The sequence below is a fragment of the Bicyclus anynana genome, chromosome 11, assembly GCF_947172395.1.
Source record: "Bicyclus anynana chromosome 11, ilBicAnyn1.1, whole genome shotgun sequence".
NCBI lineage: Eukaryota > Metazoa > Arthropoda > Insecta > Lepidoptera > Nymphalidae > Bicyclus > Bicyclus anynana.
In genome coordinates, this window is record NC_069093.1 from 1977308 (window position 1) to 1992052 (window position 14745).

Consider the following 14745-nt stretch of genomic DNA (forward strand, 5'->3'; position numbering starts at 1 on the left):
GAAACATCTTAGCTCCTCTGTTGAAAAACTGAATAGTCCCGTTTCATTTGATTGCATATTTTCTGTGATTAGGTAAGTAAAATATACTTGATTACTATTTTGATTAAAAGTTTTCTTTTGCATATTTATTATACTTCTTTTAATTTTATTATTACCAAATATTTCAGAAGCTACAAACTGCGATGGAGATATAAAGAAACGGGTATTTATCCAATAAACTTCCATTTAAAAAAACGACCTCGAAGACAAGATTGGTCAGGTGAACTTATCGAAACTGGAGCGTTTTACATTTTCAGAAGAGAACTAATCGAAAAGGGATATTTACAAAATGACAAGTAAGACAGACTTTTTGAAGTCCAAGTTGGATATTGTCTATGGTGATAACATGTTTTAAAAATTATAATTACTCTGTGGTTTCCGGTTACTTTCCGGACGTGGCAAAACTTTCCACAACAAAAACAAAATTCCATTCGAATTTCGATTTTCATTTTTCATATTTCCAAGTTCTATCTGGAACTTGGAAGCGGTAGACAGTTTTCCCACCACGATTGCAAAACTTGTTATGTGACTGAGAGTTTATGTTTTTGTTGTTGATTACGTAAATACGTGAAGAAGTGGTGTGGCGTACAAAATGATATGAACACATAAATGTGATTATTTACAGCTGTACTGTATGGGAGGTTTCGCAAGCCGAAAGTTTAGAAGTAGACTCGGAGTTCGATTTACATTTGGCTAACATTTTGTGGTTAAGTAAATTAAACTCACAATAGTTTTTACTTTTTATGGGAAAATCAGGTGAGTTTTTTAATTGGACGCTTAATTTATATAAGTTAATACAAAAGTAGTGGTAAACTTTGTAAAGTAGGTACTAAACTGAATATTATCTTTTAAAGTCTTATACTTACTTCTTTATTAGTCCTAAGAGTACTGGGATTTTCGGTCTTTTATAAAGAAATTAATTATATTAAAATCAACTTTAGTTGTGAGTTCTTAAAATGTAAAAAAAAATCTTTAGATTAAGAATATATTTTTGTAGACTTTGAAACTGGATATTCATATATTCAACCTGTAGTACAAATTGAAGGCAGTTTTTCTTAAACTATTTACAGTTTTAGCTCCAATATGTCAGTGAACGCAGAAGAAGTAACATTTGAAGCATTAGAGAGTACAGATGTTATTAGCGTTGAGTTAGTTCCTGAGCGCAAAGGGCTCATACTGAAGCACTGCGAGTACTATGTGAGCTCCCGACGTCACGGCACAACTGTCACTAGGAGATACAATGAGTTTGTGCAGCTATATGATGTTCTGTGCGCAAAATATCCTTATCGGTAAGATTCCATTCTCTTTGAGAAGATTTTTCCGAGTTTTTATTTAACAAAATATTGTTCTAACTATATTTTTTATTTTTAATATGAGTTTAATCAGGGATATCTATCACAACCAAGTTCATCGTAAAAATTACATGTTTTAAAACAAAATATCTTAGAAGTCTATAGACTGTGTGGGTGTTGGGTCCATCGTGTGGCAGATAGTCAGAGAGACACTATGTGTAGATCCCTGAACTTGTGACCGATGGTGTAGGGTTGAGGAGTCCTGGACAGTTTTTTCAAATTTTTTATTAATGTCTGTAATTTGACTATCCAACACTAAACTATTTTTCAATTTCAAACAATAGTTTCTAAGATCAGCATGTCGCTTTATAATATTAGTAGGTATAGATATTATGATTATTTAATAAATCATTATATGTAAAATATTTAACAGAGGCAAGTAAATTTGATAAGAACATTGACATTTTTTGTATTAAAATCACATGAATAATTTTATCAACACACACACACATATGTAACAAGGTCAAATGATTATGATTACAGTATGAATACAGATTCTCATGTTTATAATTAGGATGTGTTTGCATTTGCTTCTCTGGTTATCTATGCTTTTGTAAAATTCTAATACCCTGTATATATTGGTAATACCTTTAAAAAAAAATAAAAACAGGTTGAACTAGGTATCAGTCAAGTCATCCTTATCAAATTATTTGTAACTAGTAGTCAAACTGCGGTTTGGCCAATGTTTCTCTCTGATGATGTAGCTTTTCATTTGTGAAAGAATATTTTAAATCTGGCTAGTAGTTTGGAGCCTATTCGTAACCAATAATCAATCAATTAAAAAATTAAAAAGCAGAGCCTATTAAGCTCAGTGGATATTACCTCTGCCTTCAACTCGGAGGGCGTAGATTTGAATCCGGTCCGGGGCATGTTTCCAACTTTTCAGTTGTGTGTATTTTAAGAAATTTAAATATCTTGTGTCTCAAAAGGTGCAGGATTAACATCTTGAGGAAATCTGAGAATTTTCTTAATTCTCTGCTTACCTGAGAATTTTCTTAATTAATTAATGCGTGTGTGAAGTCTACCAATCTGCATTGGGCCAGCGTGGTGGACTATTGGCCTAACCCCTCTCATTCTGAGAGGAGACTTGAGCTCAGCAGTGAGTCGAATATAGGTTGATAACGAAAGTTTTTGAGGTTGTAGGGGGTAATCTCTGGATCTACAGTCATTCTGAGAGGAGAATTGTGCTCAACAGTGCTCTGAACATATGTATGATGATGATGAATCAATTGAAAAGCTATTGTCAAGGATTAAGGTACAAAGAAATCAAATGCAAAAAGCCAATATTGCATGTGACATAAGCTTTGCAAACAAAGAAATAAAACTGGTTTTAATAAATGCAATAATAGAAGAAACGTATTTTGTCGAGGACATTATTTTATTACAACTCTTGCATAGTTAATGAAAAGTAAAATAATTATGAAGCCTCCAATCGCTATATGGTAAAAAGCCTGACTAACCACGAGAGGTACGGGTTCGATCCCCGCTCAGTGAACTATATTATACCCATTCCTAACATAGTGTATACGACTAAGAGTAGTCAATAGTCAAAAAAAAAATTATATAAAAAAAAGAATAACCCATGGTTCCCGCGGGATTTGTGAAAAACTGAATTCAACGCAGACGTAGTCACTGGCGTCCGCTAGCTTATGTTATATCGATTGCTTAATTTACAGTTCTTTTTATGTAGGATGGTGCGGGTGACAGTTCGTTTCACTTGAAAGTTTGCCGCGTTTCACGATAATAGTACGTCATACAGGCGACTGTCACCGTACCTATGCTATCTGAAAAACACTTTAGTAGTAGAATAATTTGACGGCACAGTGGTATGCGCGTTGGATTTACAAAACGGAGGTCCTGGGTTCGATCCCCAGCTGGGCAGATTGAGATTTTCTTAATTGGTCCAGGTCTGGTTGTTAAGAGGCTTCGGCCGTGGCTAGTTACCACTCTACCGGCAAAGACGTACCGCCAAGCGATTTAGCGTTCCGGTACGATGTCGTGTAGAAACCGAAAGGGGTGTGGATTTTCATCCTCCTCCTAACAAGTTAGCCCGCTTCTATCTTAGACTGCATCATCACTTACCAACAGGGGAGATTGTAGTCAAGGGCTAACTTGTCAAGAATAAAAAAAAATAAAATAAATAACGGTTGGTAACAATTTGTTTCCAGTGCAGTGTGCACTCTGCCCCCCAAACGCGTGGTAGTGGGGGGCGGCAGCCCGCTGTTCTTGCAGCGGCGGCGCGCGGCGCTCCAGCGCTGGCTCGGGTTGGTGGCGCGGCACCCCGTGCTGGCGCACGACGCGGACCTCAGGACCTTCCTCTGCGAGACCTCGCCCCGGCTCGACAAGCCCAAACACGACGAGTTCATACTGGCTGGCACACAAGAGGACAATGCGGTAAGTTTCAGCGCTGGCGAACAAAACAAATTAAATGTATTTATTTATTTATTAAGTTTGCTAACGATTTTTACATATTTTACACATATAAAAAAATAGTAGATTGTTATACAAGGGGCTAAAAAGACCCATTATATACGAGGTATTTTTAGGGCCTGAGACGTAAGTCGAGGGCCGCCTAAATAGAAACCGAGTATATAATGGGTTTAGCCCCACGTGTTACACTCTGCTTTTCACTACGATTGCGAGAAAATAAAATAGTTTAGTTCAATATTCAATGATTTATTTAATTGAAAATTAAATGTACAAAGTCTACAATTTTGCTTTTTAATTTTATTTTTTTCACATGAGAAAAAGGCAAAGGACCACCGTAAAGGATGTCCCATGTCTTCAATAAAAATTAAATAAAAAAATGAACGCATTCCACAGACAAGCACGCTGCATTTATTTCCAATTCACAGTTTTTTATTTATTTTTCAAAACAATCAGAGCCTTACCTTTTTTTTTTTTTTTTCTTCGGGGAGGAAAAAATCCATCCGGACTTCTGCCGGCTAGTCGGCAGGGCATGTCCGACTTGCACGGACTAAAAATAACCTCCTCGTGTTTCGTGGTCAGCGCGGAACCGCTTAGCATTTCTTCACGCTGAACATGTTTTATATTTAGATCTCTCGCTTTTCTTCTGCCTCTTTATTTCTCTTCTTTTCATGGTGGCTCGGACCATATGGGCGTACTTTTGCCACTCTTCATCGCTCGACAGCATGCGGGTGATAAGGTTTGCCGCGTTTACCTCGCCGCTTGTTCCTTCAGCCGCAGCTCTTAAGTCTGAGCAACCTGAGCACTCGAAAAGTGCGTGCCTCGGGGTATCTTCTTCGTCACAGAAGTAGCATGTCTCGTTATGCGCTTTCCCAATGGCGAAGAGGTAGGTCTTAAGCCTTAGAGCCTTACCTATAATGATTCAATTTTCAAATAAAACCTCCTCCGTTTTATAGTAGGCTAGTACTCGTAACAGACAAGAATTAAAAAAACAAAATTACTTTAGCCCCTAGAGGCTAATATGCTTGTTTAGCCCCGCTGTGGAGTGGTAATATGACAGTGTTTTTGAGCAAGAGTAGTGAAAATTAACTTATGAACTAACATGCTTAGCGTATGCAATATCGTATTAAAGCAAACATTGCTTGCAAAACCACTTTCATCTAATAATGTTACAAAACAAAATACATACTTATACTTTACAACTTAATTAGAAATCTAATGTATCCTAATTAAAAGCAAAAATATCTAAAACTATATAATCAAATATTAAAAGAAAAAAACTAAACAATAAATAGTAAAAAAAAAACAAGGTAACTAATAAAACAAGCCAGTCATACTTGGCTAACCAGGTTACTGATGATTAACCTGCGAAATGTGTTTAGCGAATTTAAATTGACATCCAGTGAACCACTAAGCTTATTATACTGTTTATGTAGAGGTCAGTTCTACCCTGTTCTACCCTTATTGCAAACCTTCACCAGGCAGCAGGTTGAAAAAACATTTGAATTGAACCCAGGACCTTATGATCCAAAGCCAAATAGTCTGTGGACAAATCTAATATATTGTACCTATTTGGCTTTAGTCCCCTTTAACTTGGCTATAGGGGTCCGCAGCACCTGTGCATATAATCGAAGATCTGTATTAGGAACGACCTTCACCAATCTGTTTAATGGATGAAAAGTGTTTTATATCAAACTAGCGGACGCCCGCGACTTCGTCCGCTTGGAAATTTTGTTTTTCACAAATCCCTCGGGAACCATGGATTTTTCGGGATGAAAAGTAGTGTGGGTGTGTTAATCCATAGTAAAATCTATTTCCATTTCAATTTTCAGCCAAATCGGTACAGTAGTGGCGGCGTTAAAGAGTAACAAACATCCAAACAAACATCTATACAAACTTTCGCGTTTATAATATTAGTAGGATTTAGATTACCTTTTATATTAGTTAATAATAGCCAGGAAATTTTCAGACAATAAATCATAATAGGTATATTTTTTAACGTACTTGATATTAAAAAATATCATCCATTTAACAGATGGGTGAAGGTCGTTCCTAATTCGGATCTTCTACTAACATTTGGATACTCAATATTACATCCACAATCAGGGCGAACCTGAACCAGTTGTAAAATACAAAATTGTTTTGTCGACTAATAGCGGCGACATCGAAAATTTCGCTTTTTCTTTTATTGTGAAGTGAGGAAAGAGACGATTGTGATATTGATGACGATGATGATATTATTGATGGCGCCACTATTGGTCGACAGTATGCCTGATTCTCTTCACGAGATATCTTTCGGTGCGTAATAAGTGTATTCTCTTGCTCTGCTGGCTACAGAGAGACATGAGCACGGACGACATGCAGGAATCCTTCGCGTCGGAGCAGGAACAGCTTCGCCTGGCGCAGCTCGGCTTGGGGAGACTGTTCAAGATTATTGAAAAAGGTATTTAAGCTTCCATGGGCACACTTGACTTGGTTGGTGAATGCGTTACGAAATCTGTAACTGAGCGAGAGTTTTAAGAGGCCTCACTGCTGCAGGCATAGTGAATCAGCTCAGACCAATTAATTTTGGACTTTTGCACTCAAATTCACCAACTAAATTGTCCTTTTTTGAGGGGGGCGAGGTAAACTCACAAATCGAAAATACTTAACACCAATAAATATATCCTGTGACCTCCACAGTACTTACACGACTATACATTGAAATCGTAGCACACACGTGTAATTTTAACATTGATTCTATACACACAGTTTTTATAAGCACTTTAGATAGTGATAATTTACTTTTGACAGTGTTTTGACAGAGGGGTAACGTCTGGCGAGGCATGTCTTGTGGTAATTGGTCTAATGAATCAGTGTTTGTTATTTTAAACTACCAGTAGATGGCGTTCTTAAAGAACTTTGAAACAATCCCTTCAATGTGTAGACATCTCCTACCAATAAGGTCGGGGCTACGGTCCTCGAGGCAGTGAAGATCTTTCTCCCTCGATTAAGTGTTTCTAACCCCTTTAGGTCTTGTGGCCTATGTACCTCAGACCAACTATTGTATAGGACCTGCCTCGCTAGGTATTACTTTTCTGTCATAGTATATGATCAACGATCTAATGCTTTTATAAAAGCTGTCTCTATAGAATCGATAGTTAATAGTTATAATCGTGTTCGTCGGTTAAAGAGCTCCGTAAAAATACCTTTTTGTGTAGTTGAATGCTGTAAAAAACGGACAAAAACTTCTAGTTTAGTATAAAATATATACCAAATCTAAGCTCGTTTTCATCAGAAAATGACAGACAATTTTGTTCGTGACTATGAGTGCGATACAGGTCCTTCTATAATTGGTCTGAGCCTATGTACACTTTCATTTCAATTGCAATGCAGTTATGACTGAGGCTCATAGATGGCGCTTTGTTTTTGTTTATCAAAGTTTCCTTTCAGTTGTGTGGTCTAAAGAGCTTTGTATTGTCCCAGTGGAGGGTCGCTGCTCGGCGGAGCGCGCAGACATCCGCGAGCTGGGCGCCGCGCTGCACGCACTGAGCGCGCCCGCCGCCGCAGACAACGCGCGCTGGGCGCACATGCGCGATGCCTTGCGCGCTGCCGCTGAGTTAGTTTTTTTGTTTTTTTCTTTATTATTAAGTCACTAATTTAAGTGAGATCAATTATTGTATTTTATCGATATCCTCCAAACGGTTAAAGGTCTTAATTTTTAGAGCCATCCAGCACTTGACCCGCACAGCGAAAATACGAAGAAAAAGAGAGTGGCTCATGCTTGGAATCGCACACTGAATAGAATATCTTTATTTGTCCACACACAAGTAATAAAATAAATTAAACAAACAGAACGTATCCACCTTAGCAAGATGCCACAGCGAGCTGTGGTGCTGGTTTTCAGGTGAAACCTTGTGTGTTCACGGACGTGTCTACGACTATGGTTAAAAACTTAAAACTTACAACAAACCAAATCTATTCCTGATGATAATAATATATATTAAACTATAAATTAACTGACTGACTATATACATATACAGACAGAGTAACAAAATTAAAAATAACAAAATTAACATAATTATACTAAATTAACAGGAAAAATCAAACAATAAATACGAGCCATCCCGTAAAGTGAACGATCTGCCGCCACCATAGTATTGTAGTAAGGAGAAAAGAAATTAGTATTATGGGTTATTTGTTTGCTGATCCAATAATACATTAACATATGACATAATTGACCCATGCACGCAAGATTATCTGTATATTTGCGTTCCAAGTAGCCTGCATGCCGCCTGCCAAAGTTCTTCTGTAAGATGCGTCAATCCCAGCTAATCGCTAATACATAAATTGGAAATTTGTAGTATTTTGTAACGAGCTATGATTCTTAGGCTGTGGATCCGTGGTATGATACATAGAGTAACAAACACAATATCGTCAGGCTAGCAATGGCGATGGGCGGCGCGGACGAGTCGGCGGAGGACGAGGCGATGGAGCGCACGCTGGTGGCGCTGGACGCACTCGGTGCGTACCGGCAGCTGTGCGCGCGCCTAACGCGCGGCCTGCACGCCGAGCGCGCCGCCGCCGCCGCCGCCGCGCCGCACAGCGCCGCCTCGCACGCCCTGCGCGCGCGCCACCGGTACGCGCTGCGCTGCGCCGCCGAGGTAACTGCACTGTCATCATCATCATCGTCTTCATCGTCACCGTCATCGTCACCGTCACCATCGACATCATCATCATCATCACCGACACCGTCACCATCACCATCACCGTCACCATCACCGTCACCATTACCATCACCGTCACCATTACCATGACCGTCACCATCACCGTCACCATCACCATCATCATCATCTTCGTCACCATCTCCATCATCATCATCACCACCATAAAACCATAACAATCATCATCTCCGTCACCATCACCATCAACATCATCATCATCACCATCGTCATCACCACCATCACCATAACCATCATCATCTCCGCCACCATCATCATCATCATCATCATCATCATCATCATCATCTTGGTGCTGCAGTATCCCTTCCCTTACATGAATCTCATATATTAATGTGCACAAGAGTCCATAAAATGGATGTCCAAAACAAATTACCTCGTACTGTAGTAGTAACTAATAAGAACCATTTCGCACAAGGTAGTCGAACTTTAGTCTTCATCGACTATCGACTATTTCTACATAGACCCTTGAGATCGATATCGAAATGCCAATTTTTTTCTCGCCAACTCCGATCTTCGCCTGACGTATGATCTCTTTCCAGGAGGCGCGAATAGCCCGCGCATACGCGTTGTCCGCGCTGGAGATCCTTCCAGAGCTGCTTCGTACGCAAGGCACGTCGCACGCACGCGTCGCCGCGCTGTGGGCAGACTTGCACACAGCGTTAAGACATCCACACTCCAAGCCCACTAACAAATGACTGATCTTTATTCCAACTGTGATATTCCACTCGAATATTCATACAAATTCTTCCAACGCAGCCTAAGCTAAAGGAACTTGATCTATATACGTAGTTGAAATGTACCTTTATTATTATAAGCATATAATTTATGTCTTGATATGATCACGCCAAGATTTCAATGCTTGGTAAGCGATAATGCAACTGAGAGGTATCCGGTATCCGGCTCGAAGGACCAAAAAACTGTACTACTTTTAAGATACTTATTATAAGTTTACATACTAGTTGACATTTAATATATCGCAGATTATATCCTATAAGTTACAGGGGTGCAGTTTATGACGACAGGGGGAGCGAGAGACCCTTGTACTACGTGGGCAAAAGGGGAGGAAAAAGAGTGTCATGGCCAGACCTTCGTGATTTTATTACATTATTATAGGCTGAAGTTTGTCAGCCCTTGTGACTTGTTCCATGCTGCTATCTATGGTGATTTATTGAAATAGCAAGTAATAATCTGAGCCGAGAGCCGTGATAGTTTAGTGGATATGACCTCTGTCTTCAATTCTGAGTGCGTAGGTTCGAATCCGGTCCGGTGCATGCACCTCTAACTTTTCAGTTGTGTGCATTTTAAGAAATTAAATATCACGTGTCTCAAATGCCGAAGGAAAAACATCGTGAGGAGAAGAGAAGAATTTTTTTAACTATCTACGTGTGTGAAGTCTGTCATTGCATTGGGCCTTGGTCTATAGACTATTGGCCTAAGCCCTCTCATTCTGAGAGGAGAATCGTGCTCAAAAGTGAGCTGAATATTGGTGATAATGATGAAGTAATAATCATTCTAAAGCGTTTTAAATAGTTTTTTTAGGATAATATGATGAACAATGTTGCTAGACAACCGTTCTGAATATTTCTATGGAACTTGTAAGTAGACCCTTAAAAGTTCAATCTTTAATGTTGTGTATTCTATGATAGAAGCGTGAGAAACTTTCAGCGTTTTAGGGTTCCGTAGTCCACGAGCTCAATTGTCCGTATATGTATTTATTTTTATTATAATCTACGGAACCCTATACTGCGCGTGGCCCGACACGCACTTGGTCGGTTTTTTTTTAATAAAGAGGGGACTAGCACATTCTATAATAGACATTAGGTAATACATTATGTCACCACACACGATAACTATTGTATGTTTTTGTTTACGTTCGAAATTCGATATAGCTATAGCTGACGGTAAGGCCGGCCGCACACACTCGTTTTCCGTATTCGTTATCCTAATGCGTAATTTCGTATTGGAATTCCGTGAGACTACCGCAGACTTTACGTTTTTTTCTTATTCGGAATGAATATAGTCGCAAGGGCTCGTATTCGCATTTTTGACGGCCTCCGTGGCCCAGTGGTATGCGCAGTAGACTTACAATACGGAGGTCCTGGGTCCAGGTCTGGCTGGTGGGAGGCTCCGGCCGTGGCTATTTACCACCCTACCGGCAAAGACGTACCGACAAGCGATTTAGCGTTCAGGTACGATGCCGTGTAGAAACCGAAAGGAGTGTGGATTTTCATCCTCCTCCTAACAAGTTAGCCCGTTTCCATCTTAGATTGCAGCATCACTTACCATCAGGTGATATTGTAGTCAAGGGCTAACTTGTAAAAAATGAAAAATAAAAAAAAAATCGTTACGCACGGAAAAAAACATATGTCCTTTAATATATTTTATATTGTTATCATGTATTCGGTTTTCCGAACACGGAAAAGGAATACGGAAAACGAGTGTATGCGGCCGGCCTAATAGTCTAACCAGAATGAATATAGATCTTTCTAGAATTACGTAATACTTAGAGAATTTTAAAAAGATTGATTATACACACTCGAATGATAGCGATCTTTATACATGTTTTATACTGTAGTATTATTATTTTTGTTATTGTAAGAGATATTATATATACATTTTGTATTGTATAGGTAAAAAGTTTCGGTGGCAGGTTTAAATAAGGACCATAAGTTCGTTACTGTGATATTTTGAATTTTGTCAATTAAATATATTAACGCAAAGTAATATTGTAGCAATCATAGTTATAACGTGTTAATCTTGCATTTTATTTTTATATAATAAAAATATATTACCATTAAATTGTTTTTTATAGTAATTTATTTCACTGCCCTTAGTTCTTTATTTAAAACTAGCAGACGCCGCACGGTTTTTACCCGCGTGGTTCCCGTTCCCGTAGGAATCGGGGTATAAAATATAGCCTATAGCACTCGGGGATAGTGTAGCTTCCCAACAGTGAAAGAATTTTTCAAATCGGTTCAGTAGTTTTAGAGCCTATTCACAACATACAAACAAATAATTTTATTAATATAAGTATTGCCCCGCGGTTTCACCTGCGTAGTTCCTGTTTACGCAAAAAATGTGGCTTTCTATTGGTAAAAGAATTTTCAAAATCGGTTCAGTGATTCAGATCAGATTACCCCCTGGCAATACCACAAACTACCTCTTTATAATATTAGTATAGAAGAACAATCTATTTCAGACTTCTAATGAGTCTATTGTGTAGTCTTGATATAACACGGGAACGGGAACTACGCGGGTAAAACCGCTCGGCATCTGCTATATTCAATATTCATGTCTGAGTTTTGGTAAGCTGATGAACTTTTCAATAGCTAGATTTTTGCATGAGGTAATTGTTTACAATAATCCATTGTAGATACTAGTCGTTGAGGATTAGGCAATAATTCAGCGTAATATTGTTTACTAACTTCATCTATTGTCGTAGATCGCATTTTGTCAATTACGTCCCAGTAGTAGATTCAGTCATGCGCGTATTTGTAAAACTAATGGACGTGTTCAACCTGGTCTTGTGCCTCTGTGTTATCTGCGGTACTATAAACAGTTCTCCCGACATTTTTGTGAAGCAAAAGAGAAAATATCGGCCCATCTATCATTTGACATCATCGCAGGGTTGGATGAATAATCCAGCGGGCATCACGGTATTCAGGAGGAAATACCACATTTTCTACCAGCTCCACCCCTACAACGCGCCGTTGGGACTCGTGAGTTGGGGCCACGCGATCAGTACCAACTTGGTAGACTGGCTCCATTACCCAGCAGCCTTGGTGCCCAGCAAAACATATGACAGACATGGCTGCCTCTCTGGCACGGCGTTAGTGAACTGGCGTTTCCTCACTTTATTTTACACTGGACACAGAATCTCCAATAACGTTAGTTACGAAACGCAAAACATTGCCATGAGTCGCGATGGAATTATCTTCAAAAAATACATCTATAATCCGGTTATAAAACAATCTCCCATAAATACAAAAGTGCTGAGAAACCCTAAAGTGTGGCGGTTTCGAAATTATTGGTATATGATTTTGGGGACCACTTCGATACTGGGCACCGGTGAACTGCTTCTGTATACTTCTCCAGATATGTTCAATTGGAAGCTGTATAGGACGGTGGCAACCTCTTACGGGGACATGGGCTATATTTGGGAGAATCCTGATTTATTCAAATTGAATGGTCATCACGTACTTCTATTATCGGCTATAGGAATACAGGTACCGTCAGACGATTACAGGTTTAATAATAAGTATCAAGTGGGATACGTCGTTACGAGATTTGATTACCTGACAGCCCGATTCGAAGATTTGGAATTATCAGCAGCGACTTTCCATCAGCTGGACAACGGACACGATTTCTACGCTCCAAAGACATTGTCTTCTAACGGAAGAAGGATTTTGATAGCTTGGATGGGCATGTGGGAAAATAATTTCACCTCTACCACGTTCGGCTGGGCTGGGATGATGACGTTGCCCCGTGAACTTAGTCTGAACGTAGATGGGCGTATTCTTATGACACCTATTAAGGAAATCGTCAGCTTACGTACGGAATTAGTAGAAAGCGCGTGGTACGAACCTGGAGAAATGTTCCTAGCGGGGTATAAGTCTTTCGAACTACTGGTGAATTCAACGTCGCCGTTCTCGGACACTGTGCTTATATTTGATTGGATAACTGGAGCTTTTAGTATCAGATACTCTGCAGAATTTGGATATATAAGCGTGGACCGAGGAGATGATGACGGCGAAAGGAGAGCGTATTGGTCACCCGAGAAATATATTTTTCTACGAATTTTCGTTGATGCCAGTTCTGTGGAAATCTTTTGCGGGGAAGGTGAGGTGGTGTTCAGTAGCCGCATATATCCAAATGCTATGATAATCCGAGTAGAAGGCAGTACTAATGTGTATATCGTACAGTACCGATTGCGTAGAAGCGTTAGATTCGACAGTCTAAAATATCGTCCTTAAAAAAATGTGATAGACACTGCGCGTGCATGCTAATGCATATGTTGCAGAACTATTTTAAAAATAAGCTAGCAAATGTAAATCTAACGGCTACAAGAGAGCGAAGCATTTGGTTCCTACCTACTACTAGACGTTCATATTTTCACCAATATAGCCCAGTCGATAGACGTCCACATATATACAAACCTCTTGCATGGACTTCCACGGTCTCGAGTCGCTAGTATTCATCGGCTCCCTATAACCCGCTTGATCTCTTCGGTAGTAGGGGGTCGACTAAAACAGCTCTTGTCACCGGTCACTATTCCAGCACCTTGGGATCCCGATACCAGATTTAGTTAGATTCAACCAATATAATAGGTAACTCTTAATTTATTTATTTTATTTTTTTTCTTAATTTTGAGTAGTTGTAGTTCAAATTGTAAGAATCCGAGAATGTCTCCAATTCAAACAAATTGTAAGTGTACGTCTTCTGTCATAAAGGGCCCCGGCCTGTCTCCTGACCCAAATGAATACGTGACGATTTTTCTGGATTTGCCCGGCCCGAATCAGATGGCAGGTTACATTGACAGACTGATTGAAGGATAAAGGAGTCTTCCACAAATTACGTCACAGGCACCTACTATCTACTCATACATGTTAAGGCAGGGGAGAAGTGATCCAGAGTTTGGTGACGTCACACTTTAAACACTCCGACGGCCCTTTAAAATTGATAACTCAAGATGCTTAATTTTTTTTTTTTTATTAATGTAGATAATAATGTTTTGTTAATATTTTCAAATAAATGAAGTCGATTTTGTTAAAAATATTTGCTGTTTTTTTTTATTACTAGCGTAACCCTACTACTACTCTACCCTACTCCCACTCTACAGCTACCCTGCCATACAGGGGAGGAGTAGGGACTCAACCCTATCCCTACACTAATCCTACCTTACTACTAACCCTACCTTACTCTACACCTACACTACCCCTGCCCTACCAATACCCTAAAATTAATAAGATGATTTTTCTGGGATCCTATGAATTTGCCACGGCCCTAAGATGTTAGGTATACTTATTCATAGGTACCTACTAACTAATCCAATCCATGACTGGCTCTGGAGCTTAGAACGACCACGCTATTCTAATGCGTGTCGTAGTTTTACCGATTTAAGCATAATTTTGAATACTATTGGGATTAAAAAAGAAAATGTCAGTCTTGATGATTCCCAACATCTATTTCCAACTTGCGAGATGAAA

General features: G+C 39.3%; 2 protein-coding genes across 3 annotated transcripts; both read left to right on the forward strand.

Annotated features, from left to right (window-relative positions):
- Positions 1–398: 398 nt before the first annotated feature.
- On the forward strand, positions 399–11343 carry LOC112056556 (sorting nexin-8). 2 transcript variants are annotated; one of them, XM_052884494.1, is made up of 7 exons: positions 399–795; positions 1110–1328; positions 3560–3785; positions 6156–6261; positions 7284–7416; positions 8239–8461; positions 9079–11343. In XM_052884494.1, the coding sequence occupies exons 2-7, from the start codon at positions 1123–1125 to the stop codon at positions 9232–9234; spliced, it is 1050 nt and encodes a 349-aa protein (XP_052740454.1). In that variant the 5' UTR covers positions 399–795; positions 1110–1122; the 3' UTR covers positions 9235–11343. The 2 variants fall into 2 exon arrangements, with proteins under 2 accessions (XP_052740454.1, XP_052740455.1); XM_052884495.1 differs by lacking the exon at positions 399–795 and having other exon boundaries at positions 1137–1328; positions 3565–3785.
- Positions 11344–11865: 522 nt separating this feature from the next.
- On the forward strand, positions 11866–14093 carry LOC112053409 (raffinose invertase-like). The gene has a single exon (XM_024092816.2). It carries the CDS (start codon positions 12022–12024, stop codon positions 13510–13512), a length of 1491 nt encoding a protein of 496 aa, XP_023948584.1. The 5' UTR covers positions 11866–12021; the 3' UTR covers positions 13513–14093.
- Positions 14094–14745: the final 652 nt, after the last annotated feature.